We start from the raw sequence: 19,696 nt of genomic DNA, 5'->3' as shown, positions 1-19,696 counted from the left end.
ATGTGTCGTTTTAAGCCCCTAAGCTTGGGTGATCTGGGTCAGCGGCCACAGGAAACCCATGCAAACCCGTTGTGTCCCCCACGCCATCCACAAATGCAGGCGGTCCCCACGATGGGCCACTTTCCCAGAGACGCTTGCTGCAGGCCCAGCCCACGGCCCCTCTCACTGTGGCGAGAACTTTCCACCTGGCCTCCCCAAGCCCATTCCCTGCTCCGCAAGCCCTGTCCACCATTCTGAAGAGTCTATCCGACCCTGTCATTCCTTTGCTTTAAACCTGCTGAGGACTCTGTGGGGCAAACCCGTCCTCCTTCCCCCGGCACACAAGGTCCACTCTGCTGCTGCCACACTCCCCGTTTCCAAACACCAGAGACGTCACGGGGAACCTGCTCACTAGAACAGAACACATAACGGGAACCTGGGGCTCCCCTAATTCATGGAGCGCGTGGGGCCAACCGGTTTCTCCTGTCCTGTCTTGTGTGGCATCTATACTCCTGCAGAGGGGGCCACCGCAGAGCCACCACTGCTTAGAGCCTGACCCCAACGTCTCTGCGAGATATTCAGCCGTCTCTGGGCCACGTGGGGCTTTCACAGCCACAAGCGGAGAAGGTTCTGCCCCAGGGAGAAACGGGGTTTTCCGCCCAGCTCCAGGGCACCCCTCCGTCCTGGCTCCCCTTCCTCTCGCCAAGTTCCTTATCTTCCTGACCCACAAAGGACTGCTGGAGGGCACCAGGGCCACAGCCCTGCGACTCACCTCACTCCTGATGATCTCATTCTGTTGTAGGGCTTTCAATACTAGCGACAGGCTTGATTCACCAGGTGATCCTTCAAGTTCAACTGCTCCCTTGGACCCCCCACTTGTGTATCCAAATGCTACTGGATGACACCCCAGACTCAACACGGCATAAATCAAGTGCTGACACTCTACCCCCCCTCCCCCCCCCCGCCAACCCTCCTGCACCTGCCCCGTCTCGGCTACCTCTGAGTTACTGGTACCTTTATCTTCCAAGAAGCCCAGCTGGAATCCGAGGTCAGACGGGACTCCGGCAAGTTCTGCGGGCCTTAGCTACCAACTAGACCTGGAGACGCTGACTCCCCACTGTCCTCACTGCTCCCGCCAGGGGCACCACCACTGGGCTGTGACTTCCACCTCCCTCCGTCTCTTCCTGCTTCTAGCCTGTCTGTCCTCACCGAGCAACCAGAGGGACTCTGTTCAGTCCTAAATTGGATTCTGTCTCCCCCCTGCTCAGAGGCCTGCACTGGCTCCCAGCGAATGAGCAAAAGCCAATGTTCTATCCAGCCTCACATAATCTGCCGCCTCTCCATTTCCACCTCCCCTCCTACCTCCTTCCTCTGACGCCCCGGCAGGTGACCCCAGGGCCTTTGCGATTTTCCTCTCTGCCTGCACTGCTCTTCCCTAGCCCCCTGGCTCACTACCGCCTGCTTTATTACTCAAAGGCCCTCACTGGCCACCGCCTCCCTCATGTTGCAACCCCCTAAAAATAAACTCCACCTCTCCCATCTGCTTCCCCGCTTCTCCTGAGCACGCATTGAACGTTCTTTACATTTTGTGCGTTATTCTCTGCATCCACACCAGAAGGTCAGCTCCATGAAGCAAGGCTTTTTTTTTTTTTTTCCACTTGGTGTTGATCAAAAGCCCAGCACCAGCCCACAGACACCCTGGAACAGTTCATGGACGAAGTAATACACCTGGGCTCCCAAAGAGGACTGTCCCAGTCCCCGTGCCTGGGGGGCTTCAGAAGGCTAGGGCTGTGTGTCCCCTACCCCCACCTCCCACCAGGCGGCCTCTTGTCGCCAGACCCCTCCCTAGGAGGCTGGAAAGATGGAGTCCAGCCAGTCAACCATACGTGCTGACCTATACTTGGTGCCTGGCCCCCACACCTCCACTGTCGTGGCTCAAAGATGCATTTATCAGCCAGCGAGAAACTTCTGTTCACGTGGTGCCCAGCGACCCTTCGAGTCGATCTCATTCCAGCCCAGATAAAGGTGCTGGCTGTTCCCATGAGCTTGGGTGGTTTGAGCCAAGAGACTGGCTTCTGTGTGGTTTTCTGCGATGTTCCAGAAGAGTCTGAAGCCCCCCACGGCTTCCTTCCGTGGAGCCCCCAAGTCTAAGGATCTCTAAGAACCGTGGGGCCCCCTCCCCAACTGGCAGGGCCCGGGGAGGACAGGGCTGGGACCCCTAGCCAAGCCAGGGGCGGGATGGCGCTGCAGGGACCCAGCTCCCCACAGGCCTCCCGACGTGACACCGTTCAGCCGCCCACCGAGCTGCCCCGCCTGGAAGAAAGGAGGCGGTGTGCCAAGGCTGGGCCCGGCAGCGGGGCATCTGCCCACAGGGGCCCCCACGCCCCGCCCTGCAGATGCCAGATCTTCCAGGGAAGGCAGAAGGGAGATCGTTACTGGAGCCTAATTAACAAAGAAAAGCAGAGATAATTAAGCGGAGAAACATGTGGCTGGCGCTGGAACTGTGATATCTTTAGAAACTTGAGAAAGGATGGTTTTATTTTGAGCTCTCGAGAGCGTGACAGCGTTGGAAGGGTGGGGAGGGGGTGGGAGGGCTGACGGCGGGGAGGGGGGCAGGGGCCAGAAGAAATGACCCTCCGGGCGGCTGAAGGGAGAGGGTTGGGGGGCCAAGGAGCTGGGGTCCCTGCTCTGTGTGACCTGGAGGTCCAGAGACCTTCCAGGTCCTGGAAGTTAACTTGTCCAAGATCACGCAGCTCAGAAGCGGTGGAACCTTCCTGAGGGCGCAGAAGGGGACGTGTCACTGCTCCTGCTTGTTAGTCCCCTTCCCCTCCATCCTGTGCTGAGAATCGCCCCCATGCTGGCTTCCAGGCCCCCCTCATTCAAGAAGCCCATTCCCCCCAGCACCTGCTGAGTGACAGGAGACCCCACAGAGAGACCTAGGAGGGGCCCCGGTGGGGTGGGGACAATGACAAGAGATGCCATTCCCTGTCCCCCCTGCAAACAGGCCCTCAGCCCTCTGCTTGAGAGGCCCCACACCCACAGCCAAGCTTCTCAAACGGGGCCTCGGGCCGTGTTGGGGGTGCAAAGCGGGTGAAGTGCGATTACTTATTTTCCTCAGCGGAATAATTGAACGCAGTTCTTTAAATTAAAACTCATTTTCAGGGGCACCTGGGTGGCTCAGCCGGTTAAGCATCTGATTCTTGATTGTGGCTCAGCTCACGACCTGAGGGTTCATAGGTTCGAGCCCCGCATAAGGCTCTGTGCTGACACTGCGGAGCCTGCTTGGGATTCTCTGTCTCCCTCCCTCTCTGTCCCTCCCCTGCTCATGCTCTTTCTCTCTTTCCTTCTCAAAAAAAAAAATAAATAAATAAAAATAATTTTCAGTGGGGAGTTTAGGACGCAGACTGTCGGGGACTTCCGAGATAAAGCTGGCCCCCCCACCCCCGCCGGAACTTCGGCTCTGCCCCCAGGGGGGCTCTGGCTCTGGCCTCGGGGACGTCAGCGGAAGGGCTTGCCAAGGCCGGGTCTGCAGGGTCGAGTCCACGCTGCAAAGCCAGGCCTTCCAGGCCCTCCACGCTCCGCCTGGCCGGCCTCTCCGCCTCGCCACCTCCCGCACACGACGGGCCACCCGGCCCTCCCCTCCCGGCCCTGGCCGCGCGTCCCAGGACGCCCCTGGCGTGGCACCTTCCCGTTCCACAAGTAGGGAAACCGAGGCCCAGGCAGGCAAAGCTGACTTGCTGGAGTCACACAGGAAGTCGGCAGCCCTGCTCTGTCACTGGGACCCGGACCCCGGCTCTGGGGTGGCAGTGGGGAGGAGGGGGGCCTGCCTCTTGGCCCCCGGCTGGTCATCGCTCGAGCTGGCGGGGAGGGCTGCACCTCTGGGGTGGGGGGAGAACCAGAGGAGAGATTGCGGGCCTGGGTCCCCAGGGAACCAGTGCACTCGCCCAGGAAGGAGCCGGGGGCCGGGCGGCCGGGCCTTGTACCCAGCTCGGGGTTACCATGTGGTTTCCAAACACCAGAGGGGGCCCCCGGGGAAGCTCGGGAGCTGGGAGGCCCCGGGAAGTGTTGAGGTGCGAGAGGAGGACCCTCGGAGCCCTTCCAGGTTCGAAACGGCCAGGACTTCCCTTTCTCCAGGTTGGCAGGTGCAGGTCAAGCCGAGGTGGCTCCAGCTGGGAAAGCCAGTCCTCCCTCCCCAGCAGCACACCCTGTGGGAACTGGTCTCTCTGCTGAGTGGCTGCTCAACCTCCACTGAAATGCCTCCAGGGACAGGGAACTCACTACCCAACAAGGTTGGTTGTTTTTTCTTTTTCTTTTTGCCACTGCTATTTGAGAAAAGTTCTAGAATGTGATTCTCTTCATCTTGCTCGTGTTGCCCAGAAGGACCTTGCTCTCAGCTCTTTTTACCAGCAAATTCTTCCACCTCCTTTCCGCGGGCTCCGCCTCCCTCTGTTCCTTCACAGACTCTTTTCCTTCAAGGCCCTCTGGAGGTCAGTGTGCCCCGTGGGCCCTCTCCGCTGGCGACACACTGGCCTCAGTGGTGACGGCACCTGCCACCCTCACACAGAGTGTGCCCAGCCCCGTCGCCAGCCTGCTCTAAAGCACCGATCGGGTCCCACCAAGTGCCCATTTGCCCCTGGATGTCTCGTGGGCCCAAAGACCCAGCCTTGGGCAAAGGTACCATCATCATCACCCTTCTGGAACCTTCCGCCTGCCCTCCCTCCCACACTGCTGCCACCTCTAGATCCCAGCGCCACCTGTCTCCAGGTCCTGCCGCCTGCCGCCTGGGGTCAGCTTCCGCAACCCTCCCTGGCTTGGATGCCCCAGTTCTGCCTTCTCCAATCCACCCCTGGTGGGTGGATTCACGGTTGCCATGGTAATTGTAAGACAATTCAACTCGAATCCTATCATTTCATTGACCAAGAAAAAAAAAAAAGCCTCCGATGCTACAAGATAAAGCTTGAGTCACCAGCAAAGTCTGGGTCCGGGCCTTTCGTAATTCCAGCCTCATTCTTTTGCTACCCTCCTCCCCTAGTGCCCAACACCCCCTGCTCAGGCTCCAGAAGAGCACAGACCTGGGTACGACTCTGGCTCCGTGCTAAGCCAGGCTGCCTCTCGCAGCCTCAGTGTGCTCAGCTGTGAAATGGGAATAACAGCATGTACCTGGTAGGCTTGTGAGGGGTGACCTCTGGGGGTTGCTCACCCCCCGGTCCAGTCTCAGGTCCCCCATACTTCATCTGGCCCAGGTGGTCACTCTGTAAGACTCTCACTTGGCTTCTGGCCACCTGCCTCTCCTTAGCTCTCCAACCCCTACACGCAGGAGGGACAGAGCTCACATTTCGACCCCTTCCACTTGCCCACACTCTCCCCACTGTGATCTGGTGTCGTGACTACAATGCATTACGTGCAAAATGGCTCCCGCCCGGCACGTCTCCAGCAGCCCTGCTTCTCCAACCCAGCCACTTGGATGACACTCAGACCCCGATCCCTCTCGCCCTCCAGCTGCTCAGGACAAAATCTGTTGTTCACACCCCACACTCACTCTATTGTCAATCTTGTTAGCCCTACTTTCAAAATATGTCCAGGGCCTCAGGGCCTTTGCACGGACTGCCTCCTCCCGCAGATGCTTCGACTGGGATTTCTACCCGGCTCATACCCTCATTTCCTTTCAGGCCTTAACTCCTGCTGGCTTATTTAAAAGTGTCCTTTTGACAGTCCTGTGTTGTATGTCTCCACAGCACTTGTCACTATCAAATATGTTGCTATTTGTCCTTATTTATCTGTCTCTCTCGTTAGAAAAAAAAAGCTCCACAAGGGTAGAGATTTTTTGTCTATTTTGTATTCCTAGATCTTGCTTGGCATAAATCCGGCACTATATATGAACACGCGCACGTGCGTGTGTGTGTGTGTGTGTGTGTGTGTATGGTTTTTTTCGTAAGTAATCTCTACACCCTATGCGGGACTCAGACTCACAACCCTGAGATCAAGAGTTGCATACTCTTCTGACTGAGCCAGCCAGGCGCCTCTTCCATATATTTTTTTTGTACAAATAAACCCAAAGGATTAATTGTGAGCCTGAGGGGGGAGAGGCAGGACCAATGTTATAGATGCTGGTAGCCAGAAGGGGGCAGCAAAGAGCCACCCAGTGTGGATAAAAGATTGGGGAGGCATGGGCACATGCTGTGTGACCTCGAACAAGTTTCTTAACCTCTCTGAACCTCGGTTTCCTCCAGTAAGATTAGTTATTGGGGGAGAGCACGGGGGCTGCTGTGGGAAGGCTTTGTAATCGGAAGATCAGAAGCACGATACGGATGTTAGGTGTCCACGGTGTGTGAGGAGTCGCCCAATGTCCCCAGTTAGGGGACAGGGCAGTTATATAACGATGATGCAGCCTGATGAGGGAATATCATAAGGCACTTTAAAAATATCGGAAAATGCTTATGTTTCCAGTGTGTGTATGTGTATAAATCTATAGAAAGAACAACAGTGAGATGTAAAATTAATAAGCTCGGGGGAAAATCTGGAAGAAATGTATCATCATAAAAATGAACAGCCATCTGGGCAGTTAGATTTCTGCACTTGCCAAATTTCCACCATGGGCACATATCTGCATTTCCCTTCAGGTTTTATGACCTGCTAGAATGTTCTGGGGTTGTTACTACACCAGCTCCCTGGGCTGAGGGCCTCTCCTTCCTCTGCTGCCACTGCTCCTTCCCAGCATTCCCTTGATCAGCTTCCTCTGCTGTCTTGGGTGTTCACGGTGGGGGGGGGGGGGGACCCTCTGGGTTTGGGGAAAGTGCCTGGACTTGGTCTGCTGACAACACACTCCGGGCTCACCCAGACCCTCTCTGTGACAAACACTACCGCTGTGCTCTGTGGGGGCCCGATGACTTGTGGCCCCTGGTGCGCACCTGTTCCCGAGAGCGGAGTGCCTGGGACTTTGAGGGCAGAGAGTCCTAGGGCTCCCCAGCCACCTGCCTCTCAGCCCCACCCCGCCTCCCTGCTTTAACTCTGTGCCCTGCACGCAGGTAGGCGAGGTGGGGAGCAGCCCAGCGAGGGGGCAAGGAACTTCTGCAGCGTGGATCCCCCCTGGGCCTCACTCACTAGGGCTCCTGAGGCCTGGGTCACCCTGGCCCACTGAAGGCAGGGCTGGGCTCACTCTAGGACAAGCAGAGGGCCTGGTCCTGCCATCCCTCAGCAGCCCGGGTCCCCTACCAGGCCCCCTCCGGCCAGCATCCCTCCCCTTAGGGGTCCGTGAAGCCCACAGCTCTCCTGACCAGAGGCCCGAAATCCCACCCACTGTCCTCTGAGACTTCGCCCGACGCCATCTTCTTTGGCCAGGCTCCCGCCCAACACTCGGCATGAGCAGAGAGGGCTACTAGGCGCCAGTGGGGAAACGGAGACCCTGAGGGCAGATGTGATGTCCCCAGTGGGGGCAACACTTACAGGCCTCTGGGATCATCTCTTTTGACCCAGAACAAAACGGGCCCAGGAACGGCCGTACCCCTCGCGCCACTCTGGCCCCGTCCACAGATCCAGGAAGGATTGTGAAAAGGCCCAGGTTTAACGACCAATTTATCTTCAAAGCAGAACGGTTTTCTTTAGAATTCACTTTCTCGGGTGGTCCTGTTAGGAAAGGCTTCTAAGGGAGCCTTTGATAAACAACCTAGAAAATCTCAGAGCCATCTCCTCCCAGGAAGCCCCCCACCCTTCCCAAGCCTCACGCCCCTGCACACACACACCACCCCCCCCCCCCCCATCCAGTGCTGCACAGTCACCTTCCCACGACCTGGTTCCACCCTCCCATCCTTGCATGGCCCGCCGACAAGGGCCATCCCCAGTCACTGGCCTGCTCATGCTCAAACCTCCACAGTGTGCAAGGGGCTAGAGGCGCGGGCTTCACAGAAGGTTCCAGGCCCCGGGGAAGCCTCAACGGGTAGGAATAAGGGCATCTCTCCAGCCATCTGCACGGACAGATGTCCGTGGATATCTTGTAGGTACCAATGCAGACACGTGACATTCAAGACTGGGGGCGCCCTCCACCTAACTCCTCGGCACTACAGATCCCTCCTGAACTTGGACACAGGCCCAGGGGAAAGGGGAATCCTCAATGGACTCAGATTCTGCCACTACGCAATGGGGGGGCTTTCGGTAGAAATCTGGTTCAATTTTACATGTCTTGTGCTTCTGAGTTTGCATTCGATATTTTTGGAAGAGGACAAAAGAAACAGGAAAATGTCTTGAAGGCCCCACTGTGCCCAGGATGGATAGATGTCTCTGTCATGACATGCCACACCCTCCTGGCCATGGGGTGTCACCCCCCCGACCCGTGCTCCAGCCACGTCCCCCGACAGCCCCTCTGTGCCTTCACTGAGGCTGGGCCCTGCATCAATAGCACCACGCACTGTTTTTGGCTCATCTCCGAGGCCTGGCTCCGTGCCACCTCCTCCAGGAAGCCTTCCCAAGCCCCAGGAACAACCACCGCTACCCCCCCAGTGGCTGAGCACTTCCCATCACAGCTGGCCCAGGGCCGAAGCGTTTACAAACATCTCACTCAGGTGTCAGGATGCAGCCTCCCCAGGACAGCGGGGCGAAAACAGTCCTCACCCCCCCGCCCACCCATTTACCTAGTTCTGCCCACCCAAGGAGGCACGCATGCCTTTTTCCATCCTACAGATGAGGAAGCGGAGGCTTGGGGGTGTGAAATAATGAACCCAGAGTCACCTGGCTAGTAAGGGGGCGGTGCAGGGATTTGAACCCGGGTCTGTCTGAGCACCAGCCCGTGCTTTCCCACGGCTCACATGCTGCCATCTACTCACAACCCAAATCAGATGATCTGCCACCCTCCACGTGCCCAGGGCACCTGCCTCTGGCTCAGCCCACCTTCCCCCATATCGCGGCACTTGAAAACATGCCGCCGGAGACCTGAGCTCCTGCTCCAATTCCCTTCAGCGACTGTCCGGGACGGGAACGGTTCTCAAGTGACCTCCGGTGAACCCTCGGAGGCCCCAGGAGCCTGGACACCTTCCCAGCCCAGCGTGACGAGTGACATGAGTAAGCACGGAGCCGGCTCGCCAGCCCGTCTGTCCCGGCCCCTCCAGGCTGCCGCCGGCCGGGGATGCCAATGCCTGGAAAGGCGCTGGCAGGTTCCCTCCTGAGGGCTGGCCCAGAGCTCCCTCCCCATCTCCCCTTCCGGGCGGCCTGCCACCCTCTTCCATACCACGTGGGCAGACAAAGCATTTCCAAGGGCGCTCTCTGCGCACAGAAGAGCCAAAGCAAAGGCCGGGTGGGTGGGTGGCCAAGCGGACTGGCACAGAGGCTGGGGGGGGGGGGCAGCCGCCCCCCTCCAGGGGCAGTGGCTGAGATTCAAGAAGCTGTCCCAACAGCCAGTGGGCCAGCGAGCAACCCGAGCTGGAGGGCAAACCCTCGTTAGCGGAAAGGCCCAGAAACCCTGCGGTCTGCGTGAAGGCTGCTGGCTGACCCCCCCTCTCCCGGCCCCAGACGTGCCACTGCTTGGTGGCTGTTCTGAATCCCAGGCCACCCATGATCACGGGGCCTCCCTGCAGGCAGGCGGGCTCTGGAGCTCCTTCGCTACAGGTGGGGCAGCTGGGCAAATCGCCGATGTCCCCCCACCCCGGCTCAGTTTCTTCCCCCGCACAAAGCAGGCAGGAAAAGGTCACAGTGCAAAGCGCCCGTCTTGCAGCCCGGGACACGTTAGGTGTCACGAATCACTTTTCCTTTCCTGCTTTCCAAACTCATTAAAGAACGCGCCCTGCGGCCCAAGCAGTCAAGCAGTCACATGTTCGGGCCCCCACGAGGACGCCTCCTTCTGGAAGGAGGGGCTGGGAGCACACAGACCACCTCGCTGCATTTCTGCTCTCCCTAAGCCGAAGGAGCCTGGCCATTCTTCCCGCTGCTGTTCTGTCCTTCCTTCTCTGCTGCCCAGCAATGACAGTGACTCAGGCAGAAACCCAGGTGGGCCAGGCAGTGACTGGGAGCTGAGTCAGGGGCACTCAGCACTGATGTCTAGCAGCCCCGGAGCCTGGAGCCAGCCGGGCCTGATGCCGCAGACTGGGCCCCTGCCGCAGGGCGGGTGAGCGGACCACAGGCTGTCTACCACGGTCCTGGAGCAAAGCAGGTCCACAGAGGGCCGAGCAGTCTGTCACGGCGCAGGGACAGGCCAGGGGCCACGGGTGGCTCCCACGGCCGATGAGAAGGGAGCTGTGCAAGTCCCTGCTCTTGCTCCCCGTTTTAGGGTCCCCACGGGACAACAGCAGTCGCCCCATCACTACACCCCTCGGTAAGTCCTGTCCCCTTGCAGTTTGATGGCCTCTCCTTCCCCAGAAGCTCACCGAGCCAGGCCTGGGCCCAGGGACTGAACGCTCCAGGCAGCAGGGGTCAGTGTGCACCAAGGTGGGCAAGGGGACCAGTCTCCGTGACCGTGAGACTGGATTCCTGTCCTGCGGGTTGTGTTGGTTCCAGGCACTGGCACTCCTCCATTCCCAGCACATCAGTGCAGCCCCCCTAAGGGCGACATTCCCTAAGGGCGAGGGGCAGCTGCAGCGTCTTCGGGGCGGGTGCCAGGGCGGGGGCGAGGTCAGGGACAAGTCTCTCCGCACACAGGTTCTGGGGTCAACGATTCAGCACATGCAGCCTCAGCCCCGCAGACCCTGGGCGGCCCAGAGCGCTCACGAGATGGTCACGTCACCCCTGCTCATTCCGGGTTTGGGTTTTTTGCCTTTTTTTTTTTTTTTTTGTAATCTCTATGGGGCTCATGGGGCTCGAACTCATGACCCCAAGATCAAGAGTCGCATGTTCCACCCACCGAGCCAGCCACGCGCCCCTCTCGTTCAGGGTTTGGGAGGACCAGGGCACAGCCCATGGAGGAGGCGGAGGGGGCGGGGGCCTGGAAAGGCGATCAGGAGAAGCATCCTACCATTCAAGGCCAAGTAAGCACTTACCCGCATCTTACCACCAAGCTCGCTCGCTCGCAGGTCCTTATGCGCAAGCCCCTCCCTCTGTGGTTAGAAACCACCTGCCAGCAACCTCACCCGCACACTCAGGTCAACCCGGCCCCTAATCAGGAGTGGAGGGCACCGACCTGCCCTCCTGATCCCTGGCTGGGCCTTCCTCTGGCTCAGGTTCCAGCGTGACCTTCCTCCTCGTGCCCGGGGCCGGTGCCCAGAGGACGTGGGAGGACGGAAGGGCAGGGCCTGGTGTCCCACGGGCATCTGGGCTCTGGCCTCTGGCCCCCAGTGCAGCGGCCGGCCCCCCACGCCAAGCAGCCCCCCCTGCCCCCCAGGCCGGTGCCTCTTACCAGGCTTTGGGATGAGTCCTTGAAAAGGCCTGGAAGAGAAACAGAGACGGGGGCATCAGAGCGAGGACCTGGGAGCAGTTCGGAAATGTTTGGGGCCCACCCGACACCTACTGCATTGGAACGGCATTTTAACAAGATGCCCGGGAGGCGTCACTGGGGCAGGACGCTGACCAGGGGGCGGCCTGGTGACCGGGGCCTCCTGCTAGTCCCACCCTGGTGGTTCTGTGACCCCTGGGCAAGTCTCTCATCTCAGGGATCTCCCCTCTGATGTGGGCTGACCGCCCTTCCTGGGGGCTGGGGGGGCAGTGAGTGGGTGCTGCGGGCAGGTAGGAGGTGTCATGAGGGTTATCCCTGCTGCATGGTGGTTGAGTGGGGTTCCCTGCACCCCGGCCGGCCCTCTGCCACCTTTCTGTCCCCCACTGGGACCCAGGATGGCACCGGAAAGCTGCCTTGTCCAGCAAGGAGGGCAGAACGAGGCAGGACCAGATCAAAGGAAAGGCAAAGGGCCCCCACCGGTGCTAGTCTTGCCTCCTCACCCTTCCCCTGAGCACCTGGTGACCGTGAACTTGATCTTGTCAGCCACTGCAAGGATCCTCTCCAGGTTCTGGGAGCCAAAGGTGCAGGGCTTTCGGAAGGGGATGCCCGGGGGAAGCCCCTCAATGATCACCGAGCCGGGGTTACTCTTGATCCGCTTGTAGGGGACCTGGACCGGGTACTTGATGCCCAGGGCTTCTCCTGTGGAGGAGGGACAGATGTGTCATCAGAAGCTAGAGCAGCGCTGGAGTGTGGCACGGGGGCACGCGGCAGGGGCCCGGGAGTCAGCAGTGGGTCGTGCAGGGGTGCGGTGTGTGTCCTTGAGGGGCTGAGGAGCGGGCAGGGCTCATATGGCTCCAGGCGCTGGGGAGAGGGCAGCGGGTCAGGCTCCTCGGCCTCACCGCCTGAGAAGCTGCGAGCCCCTGTCCGGGATGGTACCTGTGGGCGCAGCGGGCCCCTCCCTAGGAGACCTGGCCCTCGGCCAGCGCCCCCCTCCCCTCCGGGGCTGCCTCGCGCAGGTTCAGGACCATCCTGGCCTGAGGGCAGACTGCATTTGGGAGCAAGGGCGGAGCCAGCCCGAGGCCAGCAGGGTTCGGCTCAAACCTGAGACCCTCCGTCTGCGTCTGGGCTTTAACCTTGCTCCCTGCACCAGCCCTCTGCGTGTGCACCCGTGTGAACGTGCTGGGTCTCACGGTGGCCTAGGGGCAGTGCTGGGGCAGCACGGCCACTGCTGAGCCACCCTCCACCGGGGCTTGCCGCCTGCTGTCAGTGGCCGTCCCCGAGGCACAGCACGGCCGGTCCCGTGGCTCCTGTCCACAGCAGCGAGGGCACAGGTGCAGGCCTGGGTGCCATGAGGCTGACTGGATGGTGGCCACCGTGGAGCCCCTCCTAGGCAGAGGGAAGGCGCACACTGCGGTCCCTCCAAGGGGCTTGTTGTGGTGCAGGATGTCCCTTTCTGAAGACAAAATCTCTGAACGACTCAGCACGAGGAGGAACAGCTGAACCTTCTCTGTGCAGTAAACTAATTTTTATCTCAGGGACACTGGGAATTGCATAACTGGCCACATTTCCCTTTTTGCTCTGGCTCCCGGGAAACTCACAGCCTGATCTGACATCCGTATCTACCAAGTACAGAATTTCTGTGCCTTCGTATTTCCCCTGGCTTCTTGCCAGTGTTCCGGCCTGTTTTTGCTTGTCTATTTATTTATGTGCGTATGTATGGATGTATTCTTTTATTTAAAAAATTTTTTTTTTAATTTTAACATTTATTTATTTTTGAGAGACAGAGCATGAGCAGGGGAGGGCAGAGAGAGAGAGAGAGAGAGAGACAGACAGACAGACAGACAGACAGAATCCGAAGCCGGTTCCAGGCTCTGAGCGGTCAGCACAGAGCCCGACCCGGGGCTTGAACCCACGAACCGCGAGATGAGGACCTGAGCTGAAGTCGGCCGCTTCACCGACTGAGCCACCAGGTGCCCCTGTTCTTGTTTTTTTAATTGAGATCTAATTCCCATACCGCAAAAATGACTGGTGTCACTTATGCAACCCAGTGGTTTTTCGAGGAGGTTGTGAAATCATCAACACACTCTAATTCCAGGATGCATCCATCACTCCAGGAAGAAACCCTGTACCCAGCAGCAGTCACTTCCCATCCCACTTCCCTGTGCCCTGGCAACGGCCAATCCACTCTATTTTGATAGATTTCCCGTCTTTTTGATTCTTTATCCTGATTTTGTTGCTGACTAGTTTATATGGTAGGTATTGCTAAGCGATCTTTTTTTTGGTAAGTTTATTGTGAAAGAGAGAGGGAGAATACATGCGTGTGTGCACGCGAAGAAAGGGGCGGGGGGTGGGGGGAGAGAATCCCAGGCAGGCTCCACACCGTCAGCGCAGAGCCCGACTCAGGGCTTGAACTCACGATCCGTGAGATCATGACCTGAGCCAAAACCAAGAGTCAGATGCTTAACCAACCGAGCCACCCAGGCGCCCTGCTAAGAGATCGTTTTGGCAATGAAAAATAATTGGGACAGAAAGGAAAATGTATACCCATGATCCGTAAACAGGAACCCTGCTGTCTCCACTTCTCACCTCCAAAACGGCTCTTGCTCCAATGACCCGTGGCCTGCAGGGTGCCTGCATTTCTCTTGGCCAAGTTTGGCACAGGTGACCGCGCTCCCCTCCCTGAAGCCTCCTCCTTGATGCCCGTGACCCCATACTTTCCTGGTTTCTCACCTTTCTGGTCACTCTGCCACTGCCTGGACCTGACCTCTACATACCAGGGCCCCTCGGCCTCTGGTCTGGCTACTCTTTCTTGTTCCTCTACCCAATGGCCTAATTTTTACATCCAATCCAGACCCTTCTCCTGAACGGCGGACTGGATCTCCACTTGCCTACGGCTCATCTCTGCTCAGCCCTCAAACTCAACACATCCAAGATGGAACCCATCACCTCCCCTTCAAGCTGTCCCCTCTTGGTGAGGGTGCTGCCCCTTCTCTCTAGCTGACAGAGTGGGTGTCCACCTGTCTCCACCCCCACCTCCCTTTTGTCACAGTGACAGGCCCAGTAACCCAGTGAGCACGTGGCATTTCCCTGCCACAGGGATAGGGTGAGGGATGCACATGGGACTCAGTGGGGGCCAATGAGAAGCAAGGGGAGGGCTCAGGGAATTCTAGGAAAGAAACCCCTCGCTCTCTGGAGAAAGGCCGCGGAAAAGCCAGTTCCCACCCGCTTCCGCAAGGCATAGGTGGGATGTCTCAACCTGCTGTGGCCATTTTGCCAGCAAGTGGGAAGCCAGCCTGGGACGATGCCAACCTGGTGGAAAGACACCAAGGACATCTCTGAACTGCTGGATCCAGTTGGTCCTGAAGGCCGCCCCACTGCTGGATTTCCCATGCTACGAGCTATGGCTGGTTATACTGTCCAAAGACGGCTGCCCCAGTATTTCTCCCATCCCACGTGCTCCTCTTAACGTCACATCGACACTCTCCCCCACAGAGAACTGGGGCCTGTGTCCCCTCCCCTTGAACCTGGGTTGGTGGGGACTTTGTAATGACCTCGGCCAATAGAGCATGGCAGAGGTGACGAAGCACAAGCCTCAGAGGCTGGGCCACAAAAGGCAACAGCTTCCACCCGGCCGGCAAATCCAGCTGTCCTGGAGACGCTATGCTGGGGAGCCCACGCGGAGGGACGGCGTGGAAACGTGGAGAGATGAGAAAGAGCCAGTGGCCGCTATTTTAGGCTGCTCGGTTCGGGGTGATCTGCTCTGTGGTCATAGTAACAGGATCAGGAGCCGATCTACACCCCTGATTGGCTGAAGCCAGTGCGACTTTGTTTTTGTTACTCGAGACCGAGTGCAGTGTTAACTGCACTGGCCTGTTTTCTCCAAGCCAGGACTCAAACCGGACGCCTGCCTTTCCCTCCCTGCTCGCCCACTGATCCTACTTCTGAAGCTCACCTTGATCCCATCCGCTTTCCTCCGGCATCCCGGCCAGGGCCACCCAGGCCGCCATCACTCCGGCTCCACCCTCCGAGCTGGCCTCCCCACCCTGCCCTCTTGCCCCCATTCACCTTTCTCACGGGGAGCCAGGAAGATGCTTTAAAGCCACAAAGTGGCGGGGTGCCTGGGTGGCTCAGTCGGGTGAGTGCCCGACTTCGACTCAGGTCATGATCTCACGGTTCGTGAGTTTGAGCCCCGCGTCGGGCTCTGTGCTGACAGCTCAGGGCCTGGAGCCTGCTTCGGATTCTGGGTCTCCCTCTCTCTCTGCCCCTCCTAGCTTGTGCTCTGTGTCTCTCTCTCTCAAAAATAAACATTAAAAAAAAAACCCACAAAAACTACAAAGTGGCTTGTGTCACTTCAGTCCTCACCATAAAATACAAAACCAAGAACACGGTTGCCTCTAAAGGCCCTAGGTGATGGGGTGTCTGTGTTCCGGCCACCTCTACAGGGTCCCTCTCCTATAGCTCTACTCCCCCAATTCAGTTTTCTGCCCCTTCCTAGGATAAGCCTCAGGGCCTTTGCACGTGCTATGACCTCAGCTGGACTGCCCTTCCTGCATACTCTGGTAGTAACTCCTTACCCACCCCTTCAGTTCTTTTTTTAAAGAGGCCTCTTTCTTTAAAGAGGCCTCCCTGGCTCCCAATTGAAGGTAGGTACCCAAGTTATTCTCTCTCTCTTTTTTTTTTTTATTTTTTTTTTCCAACGTTTTTTATTTATTTTTGGGACAGAGAGAGACAGAGCATGAATGGGGGAGGGGCCGAGAGAGAGGGAGACACAGAATCGGAAGCAGGCTCCAGACTCTGAGCTGTCAGCACGGAGTCCCTATGCGGCGCTCACACCCAGGGACCGTGAGATCGTGACCTGAGCTGAAGAAGGATGCCTAACCGACTGAGCCACCCAGGCGCCCCTATAGTTTTTTTTTTCTTTTATGTGTATTTATTTTGAGAGAGAGAGAGAGAGAGAGAGAGAGAATATCCCAAGCAGGTTCCACGCTGTTAGCACAGAGCCTGACATGAAGCTCAAACTCGAGAATCATGGAGACCGTGACCTGAGCTGAAATCAAGAGTCGGATGCTTAACCGACTGAGCCGCCCAGACACCCCTGTGTGTAGTTCTCGAATTACAAGCCCAGTCTTGACCCCGCTGGTCTACAGCGCCCAAGAGGGCAGGGCCTCTGTTTTCTTCGCTACCGTATCCCCAGCGTCTGGCACATAGTAAGTGCTCAAGAAATGCCTGTGAGCGAGCGAACGGTTTCCCCAGAAATGACCACGGCTACCAGCAGGAAGCGTCTGCCTCTCTTCCCGCGGCAGCCAGGCTGCCCTCCCGCCCGGGCACCCCGGGGCTCACCGTATTTCTTATTGAACAGGTCCTGGACTTGCTCCCGCAGCGTGTTGGCGATGTCGATGCGCGAGAGTCGAGCGTCGTAGTTTTCTGCAAAGTGAAAAACAATTACGGATTTGAGGCTGTCCAATTAAAAGGCACTTGGGGACTTTTAAGGAATAGGATTGCCTAATTATGGGGAACTCCTCCTCAGAGCGGGCCCCTCAGAGTCCTTCAGAACTAACATCTAGACGGCGATGTAGGTTTTTTCCGGAAGGACGCACACTGTTGTGACAACAGCAACGAGTGGGAAATTTAGTTAATTGTTGACATTTGAAAACCACTAAACCAGTAAATAAGCCTGAGAGGTGAGAGACGGCACGAGGAAGAGCAGGCTAGGAGCAGGGGTTCGGTGGGGAGGGCCACCCCGGGTCCCTCTCTCACCTGGGGGGGGGCGGGGTATCTGCCAGGGAGCCCACGTGCCAGCCCATGCCATGGGGGCCCCAGACAGGCCCCTGACCTCGAGAGACTGCGGCCTGGCACAGCCCGGGGAGAGAGAGAGGGAGGGAGGGAGTGGACTTCTGGGCGGTCGAGTGGTGGTGGGGGTGGTTACGGTGAGGACCCCAGTCCTCTGTGAGGCTGGGTACAAGGAGTCACGGGTGGGGTGGGAGTCGTGAGCGCCCCTCACTGCGGCAAGTTCTGGCTGCCCGGGAGGGAGAGAGACAGGGCAGTGAGCAGCCGTCCCCCTGGGATTGGGGTCCTATCTCTGGGCCCCCCACTCCCTGGGCTGGTCTCGCTGACCTCACTCTCTCCTCAGAGCCGCAGGGACCACCCAGGGGCCACCCGGGGAACAGCCCACCCTCGGGGACTCACGGCCACACCCCGGAGCTGTCCCAACTCGGCACGTGGACTTCCTGCTTCTGGCTCTCCCCTGCATTTGCTCAAGCTTCTCCCGCCTTCCATCCATCTTCCGCCCCACTCACTGTCCCTCACCTCTTCGTGGCCCAGCCACGGTTCTCCTTGTCCATAGAACCCCCTTGCACTTGGGGACCTCGCCCTTTTTTGGCTTCAGGCATCGAGCACAGCTGACCGCCTCCCCAGAGGGGACAGTGGGTGCGCTCCTGCACCCTGCCATCCCCCTGCACTCTTAGGGAGACTCTTCTTCCCGCCCACCTGCCAGCCAGCCTCACTCAGACCCCCAGGCCGTGACGATGGGGGCCAGCCCCTCCCACCCGCAGCCTGGCCCTCCAAAGCCAAGCCAGGTCAAGGTCATGGCACTGGGACAGTGGACCCCATCCTGAGCTGCAACCTTACCTTGAAAACCCTGTCTCTTCAGGCTCTCGTCCACAAGAGGGTCCCCGGAATCCCTCTCTGGGGGCGGGGAAGGGGGAGGAGAGAAGCCAGGGTGAACAGCCAGCTCCTGGGACCCGGGGACAGGGGCAGTATCTCTGGGGGGGATCCCGGTGGAGAGGGCAGTGGGGGACGCCAGGGGAGGCGGGACCAGGAGAGAGGAAGAGGGAGAAGGGATGGTGGCAGAGACCTGGGACCCCTCCCACGCCCGGCGGGCGCCTCAGCCCGCGTCCCTGAACGGGGTACCTTGGCTGTCCGCGATGGGCTCTTTGACTCCCTCGGTGAGCAGCTCGGGTCTGGAAAACACCACAGCAGGGCAATCGCTGAGGCCCCTCCGGGCCTTCCTGGTATAGCTTCAGTCTGCACCCCTGGGCCTCAGCTTACCCAGCCGTGCAACAGGCCCTCCCAGCCCTGGACAGCCCAGGTGTGGGGTCCCCGTCCTTCGCCCTTGTCCTGCCGACCCACGTGTGGGTACTGGGGGGGCTGTGCTGGGCTCCGAGGACCCCGCCCAGAGGGAGGTCAGCCTGGCCCCAACCACGTGGAGCTGCCATTGTCGCTCAGTTCTGCGATGCTTCCCCAGGGGCCAGCTTGAAGTGCAGAAGCAGGCAGCAAGATCTCAGAGCGACAGGGCAGGTCCCGGGTCTCCGGCTGACACCCGAGAGCTGCCGGGCCACTTGCAGTCGGGGCCTCGGGGACCGACCCCAGCTCTGCACTAATACCTGCATCTCCAGACCCCACAGAGATCCCCCCCAGATGTCACGGCGCGCTCTCTCGACCCCCTTGAGGCGGGCACTGTTTCCATCACTCCATTCACAGGATGCGGAGACTGAGCAACGTGCCCAGGACCACACAGCGGGATCGGGCAGGGCTCCGAAAACGCCCCCGCCCCCCTCATGGCCGAGGCACCGCCCCACCAGGGCCTCTGCTGTCTCGTCTGACACAGCGGGAGCCCCGCTCGGCTCCTGACTCTCGCAGGTGACAGTGGGGACGTCATTTCACTTTCTGGGACTCAGTTTCCCCATAAGGAGAAGGGGAAGAGGTAGTGGTGGAGAAGTTTCTAAATGCAGCCTGAGGCCTCTTCTGGCCCCTGAGGCTGGGCTCCAAGGCAGGGCTGTGCGTCCTCCTCCCTCAGGCCCTGTGAGCCCGGCTCGGGGCACGTGCCCACGTGCCTGCTGCCAGGAAAGGCAGCAAATCCTCATCCACTGACCACCTGACCTGGGGTGGGGGTGCCCTGAGTCTGGCCTTTGGTCTCCCTTCTAGGCAGGGTCTCCTCTGGGCCACTTCTTGGTTACCCCCGTGACGGAGAGGTCATTACCTCTCCCAGCAGCCTCGCCCACAGACCCATACTCACACTGAACCCTGGTCCAGCACCCCACCCCCACGACACCCGTCAGGAGATTCGAAGGAGTAGTTTTCCACTACCCGTCCCACTCCATCGTCCCCCCTGGCCCGTCAGCCCTCCTCCAGCCAGCCTGACCTCCCCAACATCCTCAGCCTGCCACAGACTCTAGAACACGCCTCCCTTTCTTCGAGCAGATAGGCCTGCTCTAGCTGGACAAGTCTGCGTTACAAACAGGGCATTGAGAATCCGTGCTATATGATAAAGACTTTGGTCTCTGTCTCTGGTTCCTGGGAGGTAAACTCTCATCTTTGGTTATTTCTCGAGTGACGGGAGCGTCTTCGTTATTATTATTCCTGGTTGGG

At 59.0% G+C, this 19,696-nt stretch overlaps 1 protein-coding gene across 7 annotated transcripts in view; it reads right to left on the bottom strand.

Annotated features, from left to right (window-relative positions):
* GTF2IRD1 (GTF2I repeat domain containing 1) overlaps window positions 1–19,696 on the bottom strand; it is a 121,721-nt gene that overhangs the window by 25,219 nt on the left and 76,806 nt on the right. For 5 of the 7 annotated variants that reach the window (XM_019820602.3, XM_023247025.2, XM_019820604.3 and 2 more), the window contains 5 exons: window positions 18,239–18,288; window positions 17,957–18,013; window positions 16,670–16,753; window positions 11,845–12,028; window positions 11,294–11,322 (listed from right to left, as the gene is read on the bottom strand). In XM_019820602.3, coding sequence (XP_019676161.3) covers window positions 11,294–11,322; window positions 11,845–12,028; window positions 16,670–16,753; window positions 17,957–18,013; window positions 18,239–18,288 — 404 coding nt within the window. Of the gene's footprint in view, window positions 1–1,634; window positions 2,754–11,293; window positions 11,323–11,844; window positions 12,029–16,669; window positions 16,754–17,956; window positions 18,014–18,238; window positions 18,289–19,696 lie in introns of those variants that run through there. The other 2 variants (XM_019820605.3, XM_045047593.1) reach the window with 2 other exon arrangements.

This window comes from Felis catus, chromosome E3 (genome assembly GCF_018350175.1).
Source record: "Felis catus isolate Fca126 chromosome E3, F.catus_Fca126_mat1.0, whole genome shotgun sequence".
NCBI classification, from domain to species: domain Eukaryota; kingdom Metazoa; phylum Chordata; class Mammalia; order Carnivora; family Felidae; genus Felis; species Felis catus.
This window is presented reverse-complemented; position numbering and strand designations above follow the sequence as displayed.